We start from the raw sequence: 27,045 nt of genomic DNA on the forward strand, positions 1-27,045 counted from the left end.
ACACATCAAGAGCATGTGATGGATCAAAGATGTGAAGTCCCAGCAGGCTGACTCCAGAGACTACACTCAAACTTTATGATAATCAATCTTTAGAAAGTCAGCCTCCAAGGCTGGGCATGATGGTTCATGCATGTAATCCCAGCATTTTGGGAGGCCTGAGGTCAGGAGTTCAAGACCAGCTGGCTAACATGGCAAAACCCCACCTCTACTAAAAATACAAAAATTAGCCACGAATGGTGGCAGGCACCTGTAATCCCAGCTACTCAGGAGGCTGAGGCAGGAGAATCGCTTGAACCAGCAGGCAGAGGTTGCAGTGAGCCAAGATCACCCATTGCCTGGGCGATAGAGCAAGACTCCGTTTCAAAAAAGAAAAGAAAATCAGTCATCTTAAAGCAAAGGTAGCAGCCTGAGGGATATGCTTTGGTGGTATTGGTTGTCAGTAGACCTTAATGTGTACTAAATGTTCACCAATGTCCTAAAAGATCATCATGTACTATAGCCCTCAGGGGTTCCAGGTGTGTGTGTGTGTGTGTGTGTGTATGTGTGTGTATGTGTGTACACATATATCCCCCAAATGGTACAGAACACTTCATTTGCTTATAGCTAAAAGAGAATGCCAGTAAGGAAAGGCTGTTAAGCTAGAAATTATTTTGCTTTAAAAGTATGTTCTTATTTAAAAATTTTTTAATGTTTCAAGGTTATCTTTTCAATCAAACATACAGAATTTCATGAGCATTACCAGATAAAGCAATTTAGGCAAGTAACACCACGTTTACACTCAATCAACATCATAGAGTTTGTAATAAAAACTTCAGAGCTGGACTGAAGAGCTAGAAGCAACACTTCGATCACTGTTAAAAGGACATAGCCATCATTTCACAGGCTAAAAATTCAAAGGTGAGCAGACAACATGAGGCAGCATGGAACTCCAAGACTAAGCTGGGGTCCTGACTGCCACCTGAGCTGCTCTCTTGCACATTAAAGTGGACAAATGATCTGACCATTTTTCAAAAGAAGACATACAAATGGCCAACAGGTACATGAAAAAATGCTTAACACTAATCATCAGAGAAAAGCAAATCAAAACCATCATGAGATATCATCTCACCCCAGTTTAAATGGCTACTATGAAAAAGACAAAAAATGATGGATGCTGGCAAGGATGCAGAGAAAGGGGAAACACTTGTATTTTGTTGGTGGGAATGTGTATTAATACAGTCACTATAGAAAACAGCATGAAGATTCCTCAAAAGTCTAAAAATGGATCAACCATATGATCCGGCAATCCTACTGCTACTGCTGGGTATATATTAAAGAAAGCATATCAGTATATCAAAGAGATATCTGTATTCTCACATTCTTTGGAGCACTATTCACAATATGCAATTAACCTAAGTGTCCATCAACTGATAAGTGAAAAACTAAAATGTGGTATATACACATAATGAAATATTATTCAGCCATTAAAAAGAATAAACTTCTGGGCCAGGCACGGTGGCTCACGCCTGTAATCCCAGCACTTTGGGAGGCCGAGGTGGGCGAATCACGAGGTTAGTTCAAGACCAGACTGGTCAACATGGTGAAATCCCGTCTCAACTAAAAAAAATATAAAAATTAGCTGGGCATGGTGGCTCATGCCTATAATCCCAACTACTTGGGAGGCTGAGGTAGGAGAATTGCTTGAACTGGGATGCAGGAGGCGGAGGTTGCAGTGAGCTGAGATCACACCACTGCACTCCAGCCTGTGCTACAGAGTGAGATTCCATCTCAAAAAAACAAACAAAGAAAAAGAAACTTCTATTATTTGCAGCAACATGAATGGAACTAGAGAACATTATGTTAAGTGAAAAAAGCCAGGCACAGAAAGACAAACATCACATGTTCTCACTTACATGTAGAAGCTAAAAAAGTGGGTATCATGGAGATAGAAGACTGATGGTTACCAGAGGCTGAGAAGAATAGAGGGAAGGAAGGGATGAAGAGACATTGATTAATGGGTACAAAAATAGGTAAAAGAAATAAGTTCTAGTATTCAACAGCACAGTAGGGTGACTATAGTTAGATTTCTAACACTCTCAACACAAAGAAATGATAAATAAATTAAGGTGATAGATATCCTGATAACCCCAATTTGATCATTGCACATTGTATGCATGTATCAAAATATCACATGTACCCCACAGATATTTACAATTATATGAATCAGTTTTAAAAATTAAAAAAAAAAATCATTGTCTTCCACCTCCACATCTTGTCCCACTGGAAGGTCTTCAGGAGCAGTAACGCCCATGGAGCTACCATCTCCTATGATAACAATGTCTTCTGTAGTACCTCCTGAAGGACCTGCCTGAGACTGTTTTATAGTTAAGTCCTTATTATAAAGCGTATACTCTAAAACAATAACTAAAAGTATAATATAGTAAATATATAAACCAGTAACATAGTTTATTATCAAGTATTATGTACTATACATAACTGTTATATGCTATACTTTTATACGACTGGCAGTGCAGTAGGTTTGTTTACATGTAAGGGTCCCCTGATTGCCCCCAATCCACTTTCTTTCTGTGTCCTGACTGAAAATTAGAGTGCCATGATTGCTCTGTGGCCCAGCCAGCTGCAGGTTTTCTCCAGTAGGCATGAACCCAAACCAGGACCTTAAACACTCCAAGCACTTATAAAGATATCTAGGTTGTTGCCCAAAACGCTGAAAACAAAAAACAAACAAACAAAAAACAAAAAAAAACCTGGCCCCAGCTCTGAGTCAAATTCCTTTGACCTTCATAAAAACTCCGTACCTGACCCCCTCACCACAGGCATACTTAGTATGGTAGAACATTTCTTTTTTCTCAGTTTGTCACAAGGATTGCTGCAACCCTCTGTAAGTTTTCCTAATAAATGCTTTGGAGTGATCACCCTGGCATTTAGTGCTTCTTACTTGGGAATCCCAACCAGCCACATGAGGAAAGTTTGGGGAACTGCTTTGTGAAAAATTCACTGGCACCACTTTTGGGGCAGTTTCAGCTGCAGGTTTGCCAGGAGGAAACACTACACCAGTATCACTACAACACTGAGTAATATTTGCACTACAGTATTACAACACCTACAATGCTACCAGGTGACAGGAATTTTTAAGCTTCATTATAATATGGAACTACCATCCTGTATGTGGTCCATTGTTGACCAAAACATTGTTATGCTTCACACAACTATGTAAAGTACCAAAGTTTGTGGGATGCAGAAAAGCACTGCAAAGAGGGACATTTAAAGCATTCAATACACATACTAATTAAGGGGAAAGAGATCAAGTCAGTAATCCAAGCCTCATCAGCAGAAGAAAAATTAGAGCAGGAGTCAATGAAATTGAAAACAGCAAATCACTAGAGAAAACCAAATCAAAAGCCAGCTCTTTGAAGAATTCTATAAAATTGATAAGCCTATAACCAGGCTAAGAAAAAAAGAGAGAAGATACAAATTACTAATATCAGAAACAAAACAGGGGCTACCACTACAGATCCTACAGATATTAAAAGGATAATAAAAAATATTAAAAAGATGGCTTCCCAGAGCTGGTGGTGCCTTTATCTCTTGCTCCAGCTAGGGCTCAGGGTCCATCTTCATTGTTCAGTGTCTTCTGCTTCAGGTGGTCCAGGTGACTCTTGCACAGCATCTGTCACCCTCTGATATACAGGCACTCTGATATCCATTGCTAAGACTCCAGGACATCTCATCTCAGAAGCCAAAAACTGGCTTCTTACATGCCAAGACCAATTCTCACCATGAGTATAAGGTCTGCAAGATTAAAAATGTTGTCTTGGGGATTCCGGCCAAGACAGCTGACTAGAAGCAGCTAGTGTGTGCCGCTCTCATGGAGAAGAGACAGTGGCAGGTAAACACTAGCTCTTAAACTAAATCATCCAGGTTGACATACTGGGATTCGTCAAGGAAGCGACACAACCCACAGAGAATGGAGAAAAGTGAGACAGGACAACTGCCCATTTGGGAGTGGTGCAGAACTAGGGGAGGTACCTCACTGTGGGGGAAATGGTGAGAGAGAGTCCCTGGGGACCCACACTTCCACCATAGACCTATGCAACTCTGGGCTCAGGAGATCCGGCATGAGATTCCCTACACCAGGGCCTGCAGACTGATACGCAGAGCTCTATGGAGGCTTGGCTGAGCCACCACTCAGACACATGCAAGTCCCAGGGATCCAAAGCTCTTGGTACCCCAGCACTAAGCGGTTGCAGTTCCTGTTATAAGGTAGGCCAAGCTCCCCTCACACACCTCCAGGATAGGGGCCAAATTCACAGGGCTGAGCAGCATATGGGACTGAAAACTTCACCTCCACTGCACCTCACTTGTCTGGGACCCTAGCATGGCCTCCCCAGCCCTGTCAGAGCTCTCAGGCCAGGAGTCGCGCTGCATTTCCCTGGAACACAGCTCCCAGAGGCAGCAGGCAGGCTACTATCTTTGCTGCTCTGCAGCCCTGGTTCCAGTTGCCCTCTGGCTCTAGAGTGAGCGCCCAGTGACTAGAGACTAACATGGACCCCCTGCCAAGTGCAGTTGTGTACAGAAAAGTGATCAGACTGTTTTCCATGTGATGTTGTAGGAGTTACTAAGAAATTATTTTAGGCAGATAGAGAGGAAAAGGGGTCCTTGGGAATTTTTCATTTTTTAAAGCATCTCCAGAAAAGTTTCTGGTAAAGCCCTGGCTCTTAGAGCCAGGCCAGCAACCTTTGATATGCAAATGAAGACCATTAGGAACTGCATTCACCCAAACATGGTGATTCCCTGGCCTTCTTGCCCTTTCCCTACAAGTTTCTGGCAACATGGCTGCCCCCACCATATCCCCACATGTGTAGAACATCATGGTGCCCTGCAACTGCATATTAAAAGGCTAGGGTGGGAAGGCCAGCTTTTTTGTGGGCTACATGAATGACATGCCTAGTCAAACCAAGCCCCTGAGCCCTGTGGAAATCGGACATCGCCTCCTCCAGCCTCTGCATATATACCTGGCTGGCACTTTCGGACCTTTTGGTCTTTGGAGCCTCCCCTCCCTTTGTCTCTGTATGGGGGAAGACTCTTCCTTCTTCCTTCTTTTTTCTTTCTTGCCTATAAAACATTCTGCTCCGTAAAACCACTCCATGTGTGTCCATGTCATTTTGTCATTTTATCTAAACTGGCATGAGAGCCAAGAACCCTGGTGTTCTCCACTCATTGGCATGGTTATCATTTTGGTGCATTGGCCGGAAGAGGAAATTCATCATCCGACTGGTGAGTACGGAGCGGATTTCAACTTTAAACCTGTCCTTTAATCTCAAGGCTCTCTTCCAGCTATGCTGTCACCAAATTTTCTTTCTCTTTTTATCCACAATCTCCAATGTGCAGGAATCTTTACAGTTCAGGGAAACAACTCTGTTAGAAAAAATTGCAAATTGTGGCAGGCAATAACTCAATATCTATCTCTATAGTTTCTCTGGTGAGTGTAAAGTCTTTTAGGCTGATTGACCATACCATGGCCCACACTTACACCTCTAGAGGGCCTTCCAGAATTAGAAAACATGAAGTAACTGAAAGACCGTGAAAAGTGGAAGAACAATCACCCCTGCGGTGCCTAACTAACTTGAGACATTCTTCTATTGTTTCTTACTCTGGCTTTAATTGGCAAGGTCATTAGACTTTGTAACCGACCTTGGTCAACCTTGTGACCCCAGACCCTACGACCCCCTCACAGCTTGCAAAAACCCGCCCTAAAGTTACTTCTGTAACTTTTCACTGCTTACCCCAAACCTATAAAACCAACTCCTATCCCACCGCCCTCCACTGACTCTTTTCGGACTCAGCCCACCCACACCTAGGTGCATAAACGGCCATGTTGCTCACACACAGCCTGTTTGTGGGGAGGGTTTCTTCATTCAGAGAGAGCATTTTAACAGCAAGCACGTGGTATTCTCAGTCACCTAGTAGAAATCAGGCTCTAGGCCTCTTCTGAGAATGGGAAGTGTCTGCTTTCAATAGTTAGGAGTATAACATCTTCAGCAGCCAGATTTTAGTCCTGATATTGTCCCATCAGCGGGAAAATGGCCATTCGGTTCCTGTGTTCTTTGCATCTATTCTGTATCCAATTAAGATAGTACTTAATCAGTAAGGGAATTTTAAGTTCAGAAGTTAACCAGAACTGTTTTTTTTTAAGGGCAAGTGCTTTAGCATGAGCCATAGTAGCAGGCAGTTTAGCACACTGCCTCTGTTAAAGGAGCCTTGCCCAAAGGTGACACAATGTCTCCAGAGATCCGTTTTTTGGGGAGCCAGGCAAATCACACGGGTTCTATGACATCACAGGGAAATCACAGAAGGAGGATAAGCTAAGGCTGCATAGGTATGCATGATTAGCCCCCATCAATTAGTTCATGCAGTTCTGTGGCTTGGAGGACCACACCTACAACCATGGCAGGGGCATATTTTAAAAAGTGTCAAGATCCAGAAACTGGGGAGGTAAGACATTTAGGGGACACTTCCTGTCTTTTCCACTCTGGGTCATAAGGAAAGGAAGGAGACCAAGAGGACACTTTAATTCTCACTTCTTTTTCTAAAGGGGTAATACATTATGTTCAGCTTGCACCCCCTTGGAGTGCGCTCTGAAACACTAGGTTAACCTTAGAACTTTAAAGAAAGCAACTCGGGCCGGGCATGGTGGCTCACAACTGTAATCCTAGCACTTCAGGAGGCCGAGACAGGCAGATCACAAGTTCCAGATACCGAGACCATCCTGGCCAACATGGTGACACCCCATCTCTACTAAAAATACAAAAATTAGCTGGGTATGATGTCCCAGCTACTTACTCAGGAGGTGGAGGTAGGAGAACCACTTGAATCGGGAGGCGGAGGTTGCAGTCAACTGAGATGGCGTCCCTGCACTCCAGCCGGGTGACAAAGACTTCATCTCAAAAATAAATATATAAAAAAATAAAAGCAACTTTTTTTTTTTTTTTTTTTTTTTTTTTTTTGCAAAAGAGCATGGCATTCCTACTAAACCTTTGCAAGCATTGTAAGATCAACCCAGCTCTGTTAGCAACCATATTGGGCAGGCCCATGGAAAACAGTTCCTCAAAATTAAAAAAGTAACTTTCAGGGAAATCATTTGAGGGTCCTCCTTATTTTGGGCCCCTTCAAGTTCCCTTCTCCTTGCAGGACCTTAAGCAAGTAAGGGGAGACTTAACGCCAATTTTCTGACGACCGTAATAGGTATATAGAAGCTTTCCAAAATTTAACTCAGGTATTTTACCTCACACAGAGGGATGTTATGTTGTTGCTAAGTCAAATCTTCACTGCAGCTAAAACTGGCAGCTCTGCAAGCAGAAGAGAATCTTGGAGATAAGCAATATGTCTCCTAAAGTAGGCCAAAAGGGAAAAGAAAAAATAGGAAAGGCAAAGAAGTAGGGAAAACACCATTCCTAGTAGGAAGAGAGGCATTACCTCTTAACAACCCTAATTACATTTCTTTCTACGGTGTTTTTCTTTCTTTCACAGTTTAAAATGGCTTTTCTCTCTTTTATAATGTTCTTCCAACCTGGAAAAAGTTAATTTTCCAATGTTTGGCTTAAAGTTGAGCTAGGGAGAAGGGAACCCAAAAGCCTAATACACCAGCGAAAGGGTAAAAATTTCTTACCAGTTGGGCTTCTGGCGTCTCTTTCCCTGTGCAAATGGGTAACTGTTTATGTTCTCTGTAAATGTATAATTAATGAAAAAGTAAGGTTGGGCTTAAGCTGTAGACAATCTGGTGTGCTCTGCATGTCTTTCTGTATGGTTCTGTTAAATAAAGGGTATCTTGGGTTAGGGTAAAGAAAGGGTATCTTAGGTTAGGATGTAGGCCCAGGACCCCCTAAGCCTGCTGTTCAAGGCAGCCCAAAAAAATGGTCAGTAACAAACTTGACTGCAGGCCTCCATCTTGTTTCATGTTCTTGGAAACATAATTTGCAACCACATAGCAATATTTTGTTTGTCTCTGCCATTTTACAGTGGTGGCTGTCTTCTTCTGCTAAATCAGATAAACCAGTTTGTCAATTTGGGTAGTGCCAACTGATCCATCAAGGGAGAGTTTACAAAATATCTTAAGCTCTAATCTCAAGAGCAGTTTAGGGAGAGTCAAAATCTTGTAGCCTCCAGCTGCATGGCTCCTCGGCTTCCTAGGTTTCTAATCCTGTGGCTAGTTTCTTAGATCTGGTCTCCAGGCAAAAGGGAAGTATATCTTGGGAAGCAGCTGTTATCCTCTTTGTTTTACACTATATAGACTGTAAACCAGTCTCCATCCAAAGTTGGTTCAGCCTATGCCCAGGATAGGCAAGAACGGCTTGGGGGCTAAAAACAAAATGGACCCGTTTGGATCACTCTCCTTCACTTTCTCAGCCACAGTTTTGCAAATGATAGTTTCAAAAGCTGCCTATTATCCCTTTGAAAATACCTGGTACATTCATGGTTAACTCAAAACCTAATTAAGACTCACTGGTTTCACCATTGAGGTTGCTTTTTGTAAAGTTCAAAAGCCGAAAATCTTAACTGCTTGGCTAAAGTCAAGTAACAAGGAATTTAAAAGGATTTTCTTAAGAAGAACTCAGCTTAATTAAAAGTGGATATTCAAGTTACAGATATATTTAAAAGGCTTTTATGTTTTTTCTCTTCTTGAATCTTGTTTTTCTGGAAAAAGTCTCTTTTTTTGCCCTTTGAGTCATCATTTTGGCAAAATAGTTTATGGCAAACCGGAAATTGTCCTTCCTCATGCCTGGCTTTTTGGATGGTTCAGAGGACCCCTAAAACATTCAGAAAAGAGGTAAACAGGATTATTTAACATGTTTAGTCACATGAGACTGTCCAAATGATGTCCAATCTTCTTTATGTCATATTTTAGTGAATACTAATGTATGTTCCAAAATTGTACGGGATTTCTAAAATTCTAATGTCTAAGCATATGCTGTCAATCATAATTAAGGGCAAAGTTATTGTAAACCACTACAATAAATAAACTTCTTTGTCAGTCATGTTTTTAACTATCCTGAAAATTTTGTCATTCGCAGACAATTATTGTCTTGCTTGGTTCCTTCTCAAAAGATAATCAAGCTATATTAAGAACTTTAACAGGTATTCTCCAATATAGGTTTTTAATAGTTTTTAAGATTGTAACATTGGAATAGAGAAAGAATGTATGGGACTCAGCAAGAACTAACATGTTCACAAATATCAAGCAAAACAAGAGTTAACAAAGTGGACTGCACTAAGAAAGTGTAAGCAACCTTTTCGACTTTTGCTTGTACTATTGCTGATCCTTGTTTTGTTTTTCAGAGTCAAGGAAACTTATTTTAAACTATTTATGGCCTTTAATAATTGAGCAAGGTGGGCCAGGCGCGGTGGCTCAAGCCTGTAATCCCAGCACTTTGGGAGGCCGAGGCGGGTGGATCACGAGGTCAAGAGATCGAGACCATCCTGGTCAACATGGTGAAACCCCGTCTCTACTAAAGGTGCAAAAAATTAGCAGGGCATGGTGGTGCGTGCCTGTAATCCCAGCTACTCAGGAGGCTGAGGCAGGAGAATTGCCTGAACCCAGGAGGCAGAGGTTGCGGTGAGCCGAGATCGCTCCATTGCACTCCAGCCTGGGTAACAAGAGCGAAACTCTGTCTCAAAAAAATAATAATAATAATTGAGCAAGGTATACTCCTGTGAACGAAATTTGGAGCATGTTCACTTTTCTCTGCCTGGTTCCTCTAGAATTTGGAGACTATCTGTAAGTACTTTTAACTTAAGGCAATATAGTTGTTTGTATCAGTGCAATAAGAATCCATTTTTCTTGGTCAACAGAACACAATTGGAAAAACTGGTTATTTTCCCAAGGCTTTGACTGAAAAGTGTGTTTCCTTTTAAGGAATCAAGCCTGACATGCTGAGCCAATAAAAGCCCCTTGGGGAGAACTGGCCTCATACCCCATCTGCACAGTCCCTGCACAGGGTTCCTAACCCATGGTCAGTAAAGAATGTCACTTTCTAACAGTTCTGGGAGCTCTGAGTTTATCTTGGGACCTCAAGAGGAGATGATCACCCAACTCACAGGTATTAAAAGATACAAACCAATGGCTAGGCTCGGCTTTAAAAGTCTTATCTGAAATTCCTTGGAGAACAGAGTTTCATCAAGGTCAATCCAAAAGGCCTATGTAAAAATAACCATTCTTGCTGTATTTCATGCAAATAACCAGGCCAAGTATAAGATTAAAGTTTATTCATAATTAGTTTGTATCAAAAATGAGGACTGGACAAAAAATTTTGCTCCAAAGCTTATCATACATTTGTCATTAAATCGTAGCCTCATTAGTTGTTTTAAAGCTTTTTGCCTACATTTTAGACTAACCCTGCTTATTCCTGTGAATCAAGTGGTAATCTTCTGCAGTTTGGGGGAAAAAAAAAACATGAATGGATAACATAAAAATGCGAATTAGTATGTTAGTTGTGGGCAATTATCTTGCAAATTCTGCCAGGTAATGAAAGTGAGTAAGGTGCACATAACCAGGAGGTTTCTGTTTGGGAAAACAAAACAAAGGAACTTCATAAACACCCAAAGGGGAATTCTGTAGCTTGGCAAGTAAAATTTTAGATGGAAATTACCTACCAAACCACACTTGGGGGAACTGCTGTCCTCACTCTACTATTTGCAATAGGGTTATACATGGTAGCACCTTCTAACTGAAATATTAGACAGTTTCTGCTGCTATCATATTTTGCTTAATTAGTATCCTTATAGCAGGGATAATAGTTACTGACAAAAAGAAAGCATGGAAGTTTTACTGTCACTGAGTCTGTTGGGACTTTTTATTGGGTTTAGTGATGCAGTTTTAAAAGAAACTTTCTGCTTTTGGATTCACACCTCTAATAAAGTAGAGGAAAATCTACAGGTACTCAAAAATCAAATCAAAATTATTAACAGACTCAGGGAAAATGCTGGCTTCAGCCCCAGGTGGCTGCAATCCCTCTTTAATAGATTCCAGTCTTCTCTGTGGAATTGGTTTACTAAGCCCTCTCTTACTTATATGTCTTATATTGATATTTGGACCCTGTATACTCAATACTATAACTTGAATTGTTTCTTCTCACCTAGAAGCAATCAAACTCCAAATGGTGCTGTAAACTGAATCACACAGGGACACGTCATTCTTCCAAGGACCCTTAGATCCTAGGAGGAGCCCTATCTGCTTATCCCCATTCAACACCCTTTTTCAGGAAGTACCCAGAAAGAGTCGTTGCCCAAAACCCCCTAAAAGCAGTTAGTGTGGCATCTCCACAGGGGTGAATGTTGTAGGAGTTACTAAGAAATTATTTTAGGCAGATAGAGAAGAGGGGTCCTTGGGAAGTTTCCATTTTTTGAAGCATCTACAGAAAAAAGTTTCTTGTAAAGCCCAGGTAGAGCCAGGCTGGCAATCTTTGATATCCAAATGCCGGCCATTAGAAACTGGGTCCACACAAACATGGCTTCTTGCACTTTCCCCGCGTGTGTAGAACATCATGGTGCCCTGCAACTGGATATTAAAAGACTAGGGTAGGAGGGTCACCTTTTTTTGTGAGCTATGTGAATGACATGCCTAGTCAAACCAATCCCCTGAACCCTGTGGTAATCAGACATCGCCTCCTCCAGCCTCTGCATATATACCTGGCTGGTATCCACCACACTTGGGGACCTCTTTCAGCTTTGGAGTCCCACCGACTTCTGTCTCTGTACGGGGGAGCCTCTTCCTTCTGCCTTCTCTTTTCTTGCTTGCTTATTAAATGCTCTGCTCCTTAAAGCCACTCCACGTGTGTCTGTGTAATTTTGTGTCATTTTACTTAAACCAGCATGAGAGCCAAGAACCCTGGTTTTCTCCACTCATTGGAGCCATATCAATGGGTCCCAATCCCCACTACTTCTCGCTGTGCAGGGCCTCTTGTCCTGGGACCACAGCCACCTGCAACTGCATTTTCAGGCCGGCAGAGCTCCAGGAAGGAGCAGGCAGGCCATTATTTTTGCATCTCTACAGCTCGCATTCCTGCTTTTCTTGGATTAGAGAGGGAGCACAGGGCAGCTGACTTAAAGAAAAGCAGCCAGGCTGTTTTCCATGAGGCTGGTCGCCCCCACTGCTCTTCACAAGGCAGGGCCTCTGGACATGGGCTCCCAGCACAACCACTCTCCCTGTGCCTGAACATTTAGGCTGGAAGCGGCTCTTTCTCTGGGGAGGATATCCCAGAGACAACCCAGAGCCCCTCTGCCATTGCAGCTTCAGTGGTACCACCCTACTGCCCTTGGAATTGGGAAGGAATGAAGGGCCTGGTGACTACACAGGTACTTTTCAGCACACCACAGCCATCATACAGAGAGAAGTCCAATCTCTCTTCTCTATGAGCACCCCCCTACTCTTCACCAGATAGGGACCCTGGCCTGGGACAGCAAAACTGGGGAAGAAGACCCTTAATCCTCTTAAGATTCTAAAACCCCTTCCCCCTAGACTTCTACATTGCATTTAAATAGGGAAGTAATGGCTGGCAGACTGCCACCCTTAATCGCACTCCTGTAGATCACAGACGTGGTATGGAGGAATCTTTCCAGAAGGCATTGTTTTTGCTTAAACACAATCAAACCCCTACCTAATCACATACCTGACGCCTACTTCATGGATCAAGACCCTTTCATGTGTAATTTCTAGAATTGTAAGCCTTTAAAAGGGCAAGGATTGGTGGGGCGCAGTGGCTCACGCCTGTAATCCCAGCACTTTGTGGGGACAAGGCAGGCGGATCATGAGGTCAGGAGATGGAGACCATCCTGGTCATGGTGAAACCCCGTCTCTACTAAAATACAAAAAATTAGCCGGGCTTGTTGGTGCATGCCTGTAGTCCCAGCTACTCAGGAGGCTGAGGCAGGGGAATTCCTTGAATCCGGGAGAGGGAGGTTGCAGTGAGCCAAGATCATGCCACTGCACTCCAGCCTGGCAAAAGAGCAAGGCTCCATCTAAAATAATAATAATAATAAATAAATAAAGTAAGTGAAACAAAAAATAAAATAAAATAAAAGGGCAAGGATTTTCTTTGTTGAGGAGCTCGACTGTTAAGGTATTTTCACCTGCTGCAGCTCCCAGCCAAATAAATCACCACTTCCTTCCCTGTTTGGTATTCAAGAGGTTTGTTTGCTGCCGCTCCTGCTTCAGAACTGCCATCCCACCCTTGGCTGAGCATTCCCATTGGTGGTGGCTCTGCACTTCCCTGGTGTGGAGGTCCCAGGGGCAACCAACAGCCCCTCTGCCACTGATACTGCTGTGGCTCTTGCCATTGCTGCCCTTATACTGGGGTAGGGGCAAAGAGTCTAAGAGCTTTACTCATGTTCCAGCATGCCAGTCACCATATGGAGAAAAACCCAGTCTGTCCCTGTGAGCCCTCTACCCCTGCTCTTACCCAAGTGGAGCCCCTGGCTCAGGCCAAAAGCACAGCCACCCCACCTCCATCTGAACTCCAGCCACTGCCACTGCAGTGGTACTACCCTTGATGCCCTCAAACTAAGTAAGGAACAAAGACCCTGAATGCTTTACCCATACCTCCAGCAAGCTGCAGCCGCTCTAAGCTACAGTCTGTCTCTCCGGTGAACCTCCCACACCCGCTGTTCATTACTAGGCAGGGCCCCCAGCTTGGGACCACAATGCAGCCACCCCACTCTGGGCCAGTCGCACTGATTCATAGTGGCTTGGCATTTCTCTGGGATGGAGACCCAAGAGACAAGTAAAAGGCACTCTGCCATAGGCACTGCCAAGTTCCTGGCCCCTGCTGCCTCCAAGCTAGGGAGGGAACATAAAGCCTAAGCTCAGCCCAAGACTGTGATGTGCAGCTCGGGAGTGCCATGCTGAGGTCTGCAGCCAGCACTCAAGTAGAAGAGGAGCCCACACTTTCAGAGCACTGAGAGGGAGCATGGCTGTAATTGTGAGGAAACACAGAGAAGCCATGTGGCTGAGCAAGAGCCTACCCACTGGCCATTACACTTAAGCACCACCTACTAGATCACAGCACAAACTTCAACAACAGAAACACTTTGATAATATACCTCCCAGTGAAACTAAGGACAAGAATTCAACTATGAATAAAGACCCTGCACAAAGCCTCAGTGCTCTGAAAACACCCTGAAAAGAAGTCAACTGACTATACTCAAATGTCACCACTGTTAAAGGAACACCAGCTCATAAGATGAGATAGAACCAGCATAAGAACTTGGCAATTCAAAAAGCCAGAGTGTCTTTCTTCCAAACAACTGTACTAGTTCCCCAGCAAAGGGTTCTTAACCAGGCTGACATGGATGAAATGACAGACACTGAATTCAGAATATGGAGAGGAATGAATATCAATGAGATTCAGAAGAAAGTCGAAGCCCAATCCAAGGAATCTAAGGATTACAATAAAATGATACAGGACCTGAAAGATGAAATGGCTGTTATAAGAAAGAACTAAATTGCTCTGATAGAGTTTAAAACACACCACAAGAGGGCCGGGTGCCATGGCTCACGCCTGTAATCCCAGCACTTTGGAAGGCCGAGGTGAGTGGATCATGAGGTCAGGAGATTGAGACCAACTTGGTCAACTTGGTGAAACCCCATCTCTACTAAAGATACAAAAATTAGCTGGGTGTGGTGGCACATGCCTGTAGTCCCAGCTACTCGGTAGGCTGAGGCAGGAGAATTGCTTGCACCAGGAAGTAGGAGGTTGCAGTGAGCAGAGATCATGCCACTGCACTCCAGCCTAAGAGACACAGCAAGACTCCTTTTCAAAAAAAAAAAAAAAAACCTAAAAGAATTTCATAATACAATCACGAGCATTAACAACAGAATAGACCAAGCATAAGAAACAATCTCAGAACTGAAAGACTGGTTCTCCAAACTAAATCAGACAAAGACAAAATTAAAAAGAATGAACAAAGCCTCCAAGAAATATGGTATTATGTAAAGAGACCAAATTTATGACTCACTGGTGTCCCTGAAAGCAAACAAGCAACTTGGAAAACATATTTGAGGGTAATATAAGAGATGCAGAGAATCCCTGCAAGATACAAGATGATGATCCCCAAGACATTATTATGAGATTCTCCAAGGTTGACATGAAAAAAAAATATTAAAGGAAGCAAGAGGGAAGGGGCAGGTTACCTACAAAGAGAAGCCAGCAGGCTAACAGCAGACCTTTCAGCAGAAACCCTGCAAGGTAGAAGAGACTGGGGGCCTCTACTGAGCCATCTGAAAGAGAAGAAAATTCAACCAAAGAAATTTCCTATCTGGTCAAACTAAGCTTCATAAGTGAAGGAGAAATAAAAATCCTTTTCAGACAAGAAAATGCTAAGGGAATTTGTTACCACCAGACCTGCTTTACAAGAAGTACTTAAGAGCATGCTAAATATGGAAACAAAAGAACATTAGACACCATCACAAAAACACACAAGTATATAAGACCATTGACACTACAAAGCAACCACACAATAAAGTCCTCCCTAACTCATTCTATGAGGCCAGCATCACCCTGATACCAAAATCTGGTAGAAACACAACAAAAAGAGAAAGCTTCAGGCCAATATCCTTGATGAATGTAGATGCAAAAACCCTCACCAAAATACCAGCAAACCAAATCCAGTAGCGTGTCGAAAAGCTAACCCACTATGGTCAGGTAGGCATTATCTCTGGGATGCAAAGTTGCTTCAACATATACAAATCAATAAATGTGATTCATCACATAAACGGAACTAAAAACAAAAATCACATGATCACCTCAATAGATGCAGAAAAGGCTTCTGATAAAATTGAACATTCCTTCATGTTAAAAACCCTCAACAAACTAGTTAAAAGGAACATACCTCAAAATATTAAATGCCATCTATGACAAACCCATAGCCAACATCATAGCAGAAGCTGGAAGCATTCCCCTTGAGAACTGGAACAGGAAAGGATGCCCATGCTCCCCACTCCTATTCAGCATAGTACTGGAAGTCTTACCCAGAGCAATCAGGCAACAGAAAAAAATAAAAGGCATCAAAATAGGAAGAAAAGAAGTTAAACTAACTCTGCTTGCAGATTATAAACTTCTATACCTAGAAACCCCAGTCTCTGTCCAAAAGATCCTAGATCTGATAACTTCGGCAAAATTTCAGGATACAACAATGTATAAAGAAGTCAGTTGTATTTCTATGCACTGATAATGTACAAGTTGAGAGCCAAGCCAAAAATGCAATTCTATTCACAATAGCCACAAAAAGAAGAACATATCTAGGAATACAGCTAGCCAGGGAGGTCTAAGAATTCTACAATCAGAATTACAAAACACTGCTCAAAGAAATCAGAGATAACACAAACAGATGGAAAAAAATTCCATGCTCATAGATATGAAGAATGAGTATCATTAAAATGGCCATACTGCCCAAGGCAATTTATATATTCAATGGCATTCCTATCAAATTGCCAATGTTATTCTTCAGAGAATTAGAAAAATGATCTTTTTTTTTTTTTTTTTTTTTTTTTTTGAGACAGAGTTTCGCTCTTGTTACCCAGGCTGGAGTGCAATGGCGCAATCTCGGCTCACTGCAACCTCCGCCTCCTGGGTTCAGGCAATTTTCCTGCCTCAGCCTCCTGAGTAGCTGGGATTATAGGCACGTGCCACCATGCCCAGCTAATTTCTTGTATTTTTTAGTAGAGATGGGGTTTCACCATGTTGACCAGGATGGTCTCGATCTCTTGACCTCGTGATCCACCCGCCTCGGCCTCCCAAAGTGCTGGGATTACAGACATGAGCCACCACGCCGGGCCCTAGAAAAATGATCTTAAAATTCACATAGAAGCCAGGTTCAATGGCTCACACCTGTAATTCCAGCACTTTGGGAGGCTGAGGCGGGTGGATCACCTGAGCTCAGGAGTTTGAGACCAGCCTAGCCAACATGGCAAAAACCCCGTCTCTACTAAAAACACAAAAATTAGCCGGATATGGTGGTGGGCACTTGCAATACAAGCTACTCAAGAGGCTGAGGTAGGAGAATCACTTGAACCCAGGAGGCAGAGGTTGCAGTGAGCCAAGATCATGCCACTACACTCCAGCCTGGGCAACAGAGCAAGACTCTGTCTCAAAAAGAGAGAGAGAGAGAGAGAGAGAGAGAGAGAGAGAGAGAGAGAGAGAGAGAAGAAAGCAAAAAACATCTGTTAACTGTAAGACAATTTCAAAAGTTGAAGCTGCAACTAGAATATCAGAAGAAAAAAATGAAACGTAAGAAATACTTAAATAATGGCCCAAGCTACTCAGGAGGCTGAGGCAGGAGAATCACTTGAACCCAGGAGGCAGAGGTTGCAGTGAGCCAAGATCATGCCACTACACTCCAGCCTGGGCAACAGAGCAAGACTCTGTCTCAAAAAAAAAAAAAAAAAAAAAAAAGAGAGAGAGAGAGAGAAAATGCAAAAAACATCTGTTAACTGTAAGACAATTTCAAAAGTTGTAGCGGTTTCAAAAGCTGCAACTAGAATATCAGAAGAAAAAAATGAAACATAAGAAATACTTAAATAATGGCCCAGATTTTCCAAAATTAATGAAACATACCAAACCAGAGATCCAAGAAGCTCAGAGAACACCAAACAGCATAACTACCAAAAAATTCACACCTAGACATATTATATCAAACTGTAGAAAAGCAAAGACAAGGACAAAAATCCTTAAATCAGCCAGAAAGAGGGAAAAAAATCTTACATATAGAATGTAAGTATAATTACTACAGCAGAGTTTTCATCAGAAATTATGCAAATAAGAAAAGGGTGGAGTGAAATATTTAGTGTTGAAAAAAAATACCAGCTTAGAATTCTATAACCGGCAATATTATCCTTCAGAAATGAAGTAGAAATACTTTTCAGACAAACAAAAATTGAGGGAATTTGTTGCCAGCAGACCCATATTACAAGAAATGTTAAGACATTATTCATAGAAAAAATGATGTAGGTCAGAAAGTAAGTTTTACATAAAGAAAGGAAGAGGGCCGGCCATGGTGAAATTTGTTGCCAGGAGACCCACATTGCAAGAAATGTTAAAAGACATTATTCAGCTGGGCGTGGTGGCTCATGCCTGACCAACATGGTGAAACCGCATCTCTAATAAAAATACAAAAATTAGCCAGGCATAATAGCTGGTGCCTGTAATCCCAGATACTTGGGAGGCTGAGGCAGGAGAATCACTTAAACCTGGAAGGCGGAGGTTGCAGTGAGCTGAGTTCATACCACTGCACTCACCAGCCTGGGCAACAGAGTGAGACTCTGTCTCAAAGGAAAAAAAAAAGACATTATTCACAGAAAGCAGAATGTAGGTTAGAAACTCACATCTACGTAAACAAAGGAAGAGGGCTGGGCATGGTGGCTCATGTCTGTAATTGCAGCTCTTTGGGAGGCTGAGGCAGGAGGATCGCTCTGCTAAGCACTTCACCTTTAATTCATTTAATCCTGAGAACAACCCTTTAAGATAAATACTATTATTCTTCCCATTTTAGACTGTGACAACTAAGATAAAGAGAGGTTAAATAATTTGGGCACCCAGTAATCTGAAGCTAGGCAGCAGGGCTTCAGCACTCCAGTCCCTTCAAGGCCACTGCAAGTCCCTGAGCAGGCCCCCCTCCTCCCTTGTTGCAGCCCCCTTGTTCCTAATGCAGCACACTCCTTCAGCCCTTTCTCCACTAGCCCCACCATCCACCCTGCTCTCCCCACCAGTCTGCAGTTCTAAACTCACCAAAAACTTCCCCTAAAGGAAAAGCAGTCTGGCAGAACAACCATTTTCCTGGCATGATGAACCCAGGCAGCCTCACCTCTGCCCTCCCTATTCCATATACCTCTTCCATATACCTCTAACTTGGAAAGTCTGATTCACACCACATGACCCTAAATGTCTTTGAGGATATAAATATAAAGATCACCCAGAAAGGGTTTAAAATGTATTTTTCATGAAGGCTGCCCTCTTGAAACCTCTCAAAGACCAGAATGACTGTCATTGCCCATGGGCTATAAGAAATTATGATCGGCTGGGCATGGTGGCTCACGCCTGTAATCCTAGCACTTTGGGAGGCCGATGTGGGTGGATCACCTGAGGTCAGGAGTTGAAAACCAGCCTGGCCATCACGGTGAAACCCCATCTTTAAAGAAAAAAAAAAAAACAAAAAAAAAAAACGAGAGAGAGAGACTATGATCAAGTGTGCAAAGCAGGAAGGAAGGAAGGAGTGAAGGGTGTGAGAATGGGGAAGGCAAACAGGAAGAGGTAATTAAGAGCTACTGACCACTAGCGATATGTGCTATGGATTAAACAGTGCCCCTCCAAAATTCATGTTGGAGCCCTACTGCTACCATGGTATTTGGAGATGATGCCTTTGCAAGATAATCAGGTTTAGATAGGGTCACAACAGTAGAGTCTTTGTGGTGATTGGTGTCTTTGTAAAAAGAGATATTACGCTCTCTCTCTGCCAAATGAAGATGCAGCGAACAAGCCTGGAAGAGAGCCCCACCAGAATCTGCCTATGCTGGTAACCTGTTATTGGACATCAGCCTTCAGACAGTGAGAAATAAATTTCTGTTGTTGTTTTTTTTTTTTTTTTTTTTTGAGACGGAGTTTCGCTCTTGTTACCCAGGCTGGAGTGCAATGGCGCGATCTCGGCTCACCGCAACCTCCGCCTCCTGGGTTCAGGCAATTCTCCTGTCTCAGCCTCCTGAGTAGCTGGGATTACAGGCACACACCACCATGCCCAGCTACTTTTTTGTATTTTTAGTAGAGACGGGGTTTCACCATGTTGACCAGGTTGGTCTCGATCTCTTGACCTTGTGATCCACCCGCCTTGGCCTCCCAAAGTGCTGGGATTACAGGCTTGAGCCACCGCGCCCGGCCAAATTTCTGTTGTTTAAGTCACCAGTCTACGGTATTTTGTTATGACAGCTCCAGGAGACTAAGACAGTAGGTATTTTACATATTACCTTATTTAATTTCCAAATATCTATATTTGTTTTTTTGAACTTAGATTCAATTGCCTAAGAACTACAAAGCCACTGCTTTTATCCCCACAATGTCTCCTCCTGCAGAGGACAAGGAATCTATAACTTGACTCTGGTTCTGACTCATGATAACTAAATACTTCCCTTGGATGAGTTCTTAACCTCCTCTAAACCCAGTTGACTCTTCTGACATAAAAAGATTGAAACAGGATTCTCTCTAAGTGCTTTTGCTGCATAGAGATTATTTAAAATCCATTAAAGAGATAAAAAATACAGATATTATTTAGAACACAAGAGGATTTTATCTGCATGTTCCGAAAAAGGTATCCTTTAAACTATGATATAAATTACAAAGCAGAACAAAGTCAAAATAAACTATTATTTTATATTATGACTCTAGATCTCACCAAATCATTTAGGGCAGACAAAAGCGTCAAGAGCCATTACTGAATGTGCTGATGTGGTCACTGGACTCAGCCAGCCACTCACTTCAGTAGATCTCCTAGAGCTAGAGAAATTACAAATATTCAGGAGCTCATATATCATGACCCTTAACCTCACAAAAATGAAAATTCGAACCCTCCTCATCCTTCTGTAATTCTGAACTTATACCAGGTGGAGGGCAACCCTAGTCACTGCCTTTATATTACAAGCAAGTTCCAGCTGGTTCTATCAAGAAAGATCCATTTACTGTTAGACGGAACAATTTAATTTTCTACCCAAAACTGGATTTTTAAAAACTGTAAGTGGCAAACATTACTTATTGCAGAAATCTGCAAAATGCAAAGAAAAAGACTAACTTTAATACAAATTAGTCTTTTTAGGCACATTTTGCAAATATACAAACTACAAAAGAGACACTACACATCATTCAGCACCCCTGCTATACTAAGGAAACTCTGAATATACGTAAATGTAAGCCAAAAACTCTTTTCGGAAAACCTCCACATTAAAAAAACGGAGGGGGGTGGTGGGATTTACAAAGCAGTGTAAAAAGGTAAATAAGGTCCCTAGAAGAGAATACAATTACTATTTCCCATTAAAAGTAACTATAAAATAGTTAAGGTGCAATTTTCATGTCACCATAACTTGCTAAAAGCTATTCTAAAATATTATTGCACACCATAGCATGATGCCAGGGATTTGTTTCCAAAGAATCTGGTGAACACAGCAATAGGAACAGAGCAGTTCATGAGCTGATAAATGTTGGAGACAGAGAGTACCAGGGGTTCATTGTCTTATTCTTCCCAACATCATGTATGTCTAAAATTGTCTCTATTAAAATAAAAATTACTAGACATTACTGAACAAATTTTATCTTCATATCCCACAAAGAAAGATGAGTACCTTCCAATCTTTGAATTTTTGTTTTCACAGAAATAACAGCTTCAAAGGGTGAAACTCTCAGCTCAAAACATGTTCCAGTTAATGTTTCAATGAAGAGCTCCATGGTATCATAGAAATGAAGTCTGTAGTAAAATGGTCCCATGTTATCGTCATTGAAGAATGGAGGCTCTTTTCTGTTATCCATTATTTTGACTTTTCTAGCTTCTCTAGAATATGTCGTAGGCAACTGTATTCCAGTTCTAGCCAAATCAAGTTTGAACATTGGTGATATATATTTTGTTCATGTTTTGAGTATTGTACCTAAAAAAACAAGAATTTTTTTAACAAGCCTATCTGAAAATGACATGTCCGTAAAGATTTTCCATGTAACTGTGGCCCATATCAATCTTCCAAACAGCCCCAGAATTCACTTTTTTGCTTTTAATTACATCTAATCCTGAACTTTTCACATTTGTCTCTGAAATCACTCTGCCATCTAGACCATAAAATTATTAAGAATAGGTATATTTTTGATATTTTAATGTATCTTACTAGAGCTCAGAAGTTACTTATATATGTAGTACCTGCTCAACAAATGCTTTTGTTGTTAAATGATATATAAGCCAAACTCAACACATCAGTATATTTTTGTAAAGATTTGAAAAATTTATGTATATCCTTTCCTAAAACATATAAATATGTCTTCTATGCCATATAAAGCAGAACTTTACAACCACTGTATATTTGACTTTATATTTTCTTGAGGCAGGGTCTTGCTCTGTTGCCCTGGCTGGAATACAGTGGCAATGATCATGGCTCACTGCAACCTCAACCTCCTGGGTTCAAGCAATCCTCCCACCCAGCCTCCAGAGCAGCTGGGGCTACAGCCATGCACCATCATACCCAGTTAAGTTTTGTATTTGTTGTAGAGACAAGGTCTATGTTGCACAGTCTGGTCTCAAACTCCTGGAATCAAGCAATCCTCCCACTTTGACTTCCCGAAGTGCTGGGATTATAGGCATAAGCCACATGTCCACTCCCATTATATATTTGAATCATACTGGATAAAAGGAATAGCAAGCATAATAATAGATTGCTTAAAAACAGTACTTACTAGATAATTCAATGAGCATTTGGGTTTCCAGAAGATACTACAGTATTAAGACGACATTAAAATTAGTAATAAATATTAGACAATTTCTGCTTACATACATACAATAGCTAATGAGTATGAGTGGTAAACCCAGCTGTAGTAAACTAAATTACAAGCATAATACTAGGAGCACAAGAATGATCAAATTGCTATTGCCAGTAATCAGTGAAAAATCTGTAAAGCGGGGGCCTTGAACTTAAACTAGGAGAAATGATGCACATCTTTCTGGCAAACTGGGCAAATCTTTTTAAAAAGAGCTTTATTGAGGGCCAGGTGTAGTGGCTCACACCTGTAATCCCAGCACTTTGGGGAGGCTCAGGTGGGCGAATCGCCAGAGGTCAAGAGTTCGAGACCAGCCTGGCCAACCTGGCAAAACCCTATCTCTACCAAAAACAAAACAAAACAAAACAAAACACACACACACAAATTACCCAGGCATGGTGGTGCATGCATGTAGTCCCACCTACTCGGGAGGCTGGGGCAGGAGAATCGCTTGAGTCCAGAAGGCAGATGCTGCAGTGAGCTGAGATCACACTACTGCACTTCAACCTGGGTGATGGAGCAAGACTCCATCTAAAAAAACAAAGCTTTATTGAAATACAATTCACATGCCATAAAAGTCACTCATTTAAAGTCTAAAATTCACTGTTTATTATGTACACAGAGTTGTGCAACCATCACCATATTTGCTTTAGAAAATTTTCATCACCTCTAAAAGGAACCCCATACCCTGTAACCATCAATCCCAAATTCCCCCATTCTCCCACTCAGCCCTAGGCAACCACTAATCTACTTCATATCTCCAAATTGGTCTATTCTGGACTTTATGCATAAATATAATCTTATATAATTTTTTGTGACTGGCTTCTTTCACTTAGCATAATGTTTTCAAAGTCCATCATGTTCATTCCTTTTTATTGCTGAATAACAGTCCCTTGTAGCAATATATCTCATGTTGCTTATCCACTGATGAGCATTTGAGTTGGTCCCAATTTTTGGCTGTTATGTATAATGCTAAAATGAACATTCATTCAGCTAGAAGTTTTTGTGTAAACATATATTTTCCTTTTTCTTTGAAGTAGCTTTGCTGGGTTATGTGGTAACTCTTATGTTTAGCAATTTGTGAAACTATCAAACTGTTTTCTAAATGGTACGGATCATTTTATAGTTCCACCAACAATGGATGAGGTAGCCCATTTCTCCACACACTTGCCAATACTTTCATCTTTATTAAAGCTATACTAGTGGGTGTGAAGTAATATGTAACTGTGGTTGTGATATCCATTTCTTTAAATACTAATGACATTGAGCATCTTTTTATGTGACAATTGGCCATTTGCATACATTCTTTTTTTTTTTTTTTTGAGACAGAGTTTCACTCTTGTTACCCAGGCTGGAGTGCAATGGCGCGATCTCGGCTCACCACAACCTCCGCCTCCTGGGTTCAAGCAATTCTCCTGCCTCAGCCTCCCTAGTAGCTGGTACTACAGGCACGCACTACCATGCCCAGCTATTTTTTGTATTTTTAGTAGAGATGGGGTTTCACCATGTTGACCAGGATGGTCTCGATCTCTTGACCTCGTGATCCACCCGCCTCGGCCTCCCAAAGTGCTGGGATTACAGGCATGAGCCACCATGCCCGGCTGCATACATTCTTTAGAGAAATGCCTATTCATATATTTTGTCTATTTTTTAATTGGATTTTTTATTGGGTTGTATGAGTTTTTATGTTACATATTCTAGATAAACACTTAACAGATACATGAATGGAAAATATTTTATCTCATTTTGTGGGCTTTTAACTTTCTTGGTGGTATCTTTAGAAACACTAAAGTTTTTAATTTTGATAAAGTCTAATTTGGTTATTTTTCTTTTGTTATACTCAAAAAGCTGGCCTAACCCAATGTAATAAAGATTAAAAGTATTTTTCTAATATTTGTATAGTTTTAGCTCTTATATTTAGGTTTATTGTCCAATTTCAATTAAGTTTTGTGTATGGTGTGAAGTAGGGTCTAACTTGATTAGCTGCATGTGGATAACCAGCTGTTCTAGTATCATTTGTCAAAAAAACCATTCTTTCCCAATTGAAGTGTCTTGGATGATTGTTAAAAATAAATTTATTGTAATTGTGAAGGCTTATTTCCAGACTCTTTATTCTGTTGATCCACCTATGCCAGTACCACACTATCTTAATTACTGCAGCTTTGTAGTAAGTTCTGAAATCAGGAAGTGTGAGTCTAATTTGTTTCTTTTCAGATTGTTGGCTATGCTGAGGTCCTTGAATTGCCATATGAATTTTAAGTACGCCCATTTTGCAAAAATGTCAGCTGGGATTTTGACAGGGACTGTATTAAGTCTGTAGATTTGGAGAGTATTGCAGATTTGGAGAGTATTGCAATCTTAATACTAAGTCTTCTAATCCATAAATATGTACTATTTTTCAGTTCATGTACTATTTTTCAGTTCATATCTAATTTATTTCAACAATGTTTATAATTTTTAGAGCACAAGTTTTGTTCTCTTTTGTCAAATTTATTCCTGTTTTATTCCTTAAGTGTAATTATAAATGGAATCACTATCTTAATTATTTTCAGATTGCTCATTGCTAGTGTATAGAAACACAATTGATTTTAATATATCGATCTTGTACACTGCAGCTGTGCTGAACTGTTTATTTAGTTCATGTAGTTATTTAGATCTTCCTAAAGCTCTTCTATATAAAAGCTCTACAAACAAGATCATGTCATGTACAAACAGACTTTTACTTCTCCCTTTCTAACCTATATGCTCTTTTACTTCTTTTTTTTTTTCTTTTTTGAGACAGAGTCTCACTCTGTTGCCCAGGTTGGAGTGCAATGGCACCATCTCAGCTCCTGCAACCTCCACCTCCTGGGTTCAAGCAATTCTCTTGCCTCAGCCTGCCAAGTACTTGGACTACAAGCTCCCGCCACCACATCCAGCAAAATTTTGTATTTTTAGTAGAGAAGGGGTTTCACCATGTTGGCCAGGTTGGTCTTGAACTCCTGACCTCAGGTGATCAGCCCACCTTGGCCTCCCAAAGTGCTGGGATTACAGGCGTGAGCCACCCCACCCAGTTTATTTACCTTTCTTGCCTAATTGCCCTGCTCTAGAATCTTCAGTATAAGATTGAATAAAAGTCCAGTCTGGACTGGACACGCTTGTCTTATTACTGATTGTAGAAAAAAAGCATTGAGTCTCACATCATTAGGTATAATATTAACTGTGGGGTTTTCGGTTTTCTTTTTTTTTTTTTTTGAAGGCGGAGTTTCGCTGGTTACCCAGGCTGGAGTGCAATGGCGCCATCTCGGTCCACTGCAACCTCCGCCTCCTGAGTTCAGGCAATTCTCCTGCCTCAGCCTCCCGAGTAGCTGGGATTACAGGCACGTGCCGCCATGCCCAGCTAATTTTTTGTATTTTTAGTAGAGACGGGGTTTCACCATGTTGACCAGGATGGTCTCGATCTCTTGACCTTGTGATCCACCCGCCTCAGCCTCCCAAAGTGCTGGGATTACAGGCGTGAGCCATCGCACCCGGCCTAACTGTGGGGTTTTCATAGACAACCCTTAACAGGTTGAGGAGCTTCCCTTCTATTCCTACTTTAGATGGGTTTTCTTTTTAATCATGACGGGGTATAAATTTTGTCAAATGCTTTTTTCAGTTCTACTGAAACAGTCGTGGTTTTCTTTCCTCTTCTATTCACATATTACATTAATTTTTGTGTGTCAAATCAATCTTGCATTACTGGATAAACCCCATTTGTACATGGTACATAATCCTTTACATGTTGATGGATTTGGTCTGGAAGTATTTCCTCAGAATCTCTGAGTCTATAATCATAAGGGATGTGATCTGTAATTTTCTTTATGTCTGTCTGGGTTTAGTATCAGGGTAATAATGGCCTCATAGGATGAGTTGGGAACTGCTTCTGACATGGGTATATTTTTTAATGTACTTCAGGATAGGTAAAGCCTCAGAGTGGGAGAAGAATATCAGTAAGTAAACCTTGGTGAACAGAAAGTGAACACTATGAAAGTGCAAGAGTCCGCCGGGCCCAGTGGCTCACACCTGTAATCTCAGCACTGTCGGAGGCCAAGGTGGGCGGATCATGAGGTTAAGAGATTAAGACCATCCTGGCCAACATAGTGAAACCCTGTCTCTACCGAAAAAAAAAAAAAAAAAAAAGAAGAAGAAGAAAGTGCAAGAATCAAAGAGAAATCTGCCATACACAAATTTTTTGCATTTTTTTCTACCAAAGGATATGAGACATCACTGAACTCACTACAATTTTCATATATACATGTTTAGAGAAGTAGTTATTTTTAAAGATTGTGGTTAATAATCTCCATTCCATTAAGTTTGATATTCCAGAGGCATCTGAAGTCTGTACGTGCCACAAACATCTGAAATACAAAATACTCAAAACTTATTTTTCCCACAAACCTCCTGCTTTCCTGTAGCCCACATCTAGGGAAAGAGTACCCCCTTTCATGCCATCCCTCAGAATGATCTGTCAACCATTTTG

At 41.4% G+C, this 27,045-nt stretch overlaps 1 protein-coding gene across 4 annotated transcripts in view; it reads right to left on the reverse strand.

Annotated features, from left to right (window-relative positions):
- Positions 1–27,045, reverse strand: part of ZFAND4 (zinc finger AN1-type containing 4) — a 76,243-nt gene that overhangs the window by 44,584 nt on the left and 4,614 nt on the right. Inside the window, exons 2-3 of one of the 4 annotated variants that reach the window (XM_074382104.1) lie at positions 22,934–23,075; positions 21,371–21,670 (exon numbers count right to left, since the gene is read on the reverse strand). The exons of 1 other annotated variant lie outside the window; for it this stretch is intronic. In XM_074382104.1, coding sequence (XP_074238205.1) covers positions 21,371–21,632 — 262 coding nt within the window. In that variant the 5' untranslated portion in view covers positions 21,633–21,670; positions 22,934–23,075. Of the gene's footprint in view, positions 1–21,370; positions 21,671–22,933; positions 23,076–27,045 lie in introns of those variants that run through there. 2 more of the 4 variants (XM_010340614.3, XM_074382106.1) reach the window with 2 other exon arrangements.

The sequence above is a fragment of the Saimiri boliviensis genome, chromosome 12, assembly GCF_048565385.1.
Source record: "Saimiri boliviensis isolate mSaiBol1 chromosome 12, mSaiBol1.pri, whole genome shotgun sequence".
Lineage (NCBI taxonomy): Eukaryota > Metazoa > Chordata > Mammalia > Primates > Cebidae > Saimiri > Saimiri boliviensis.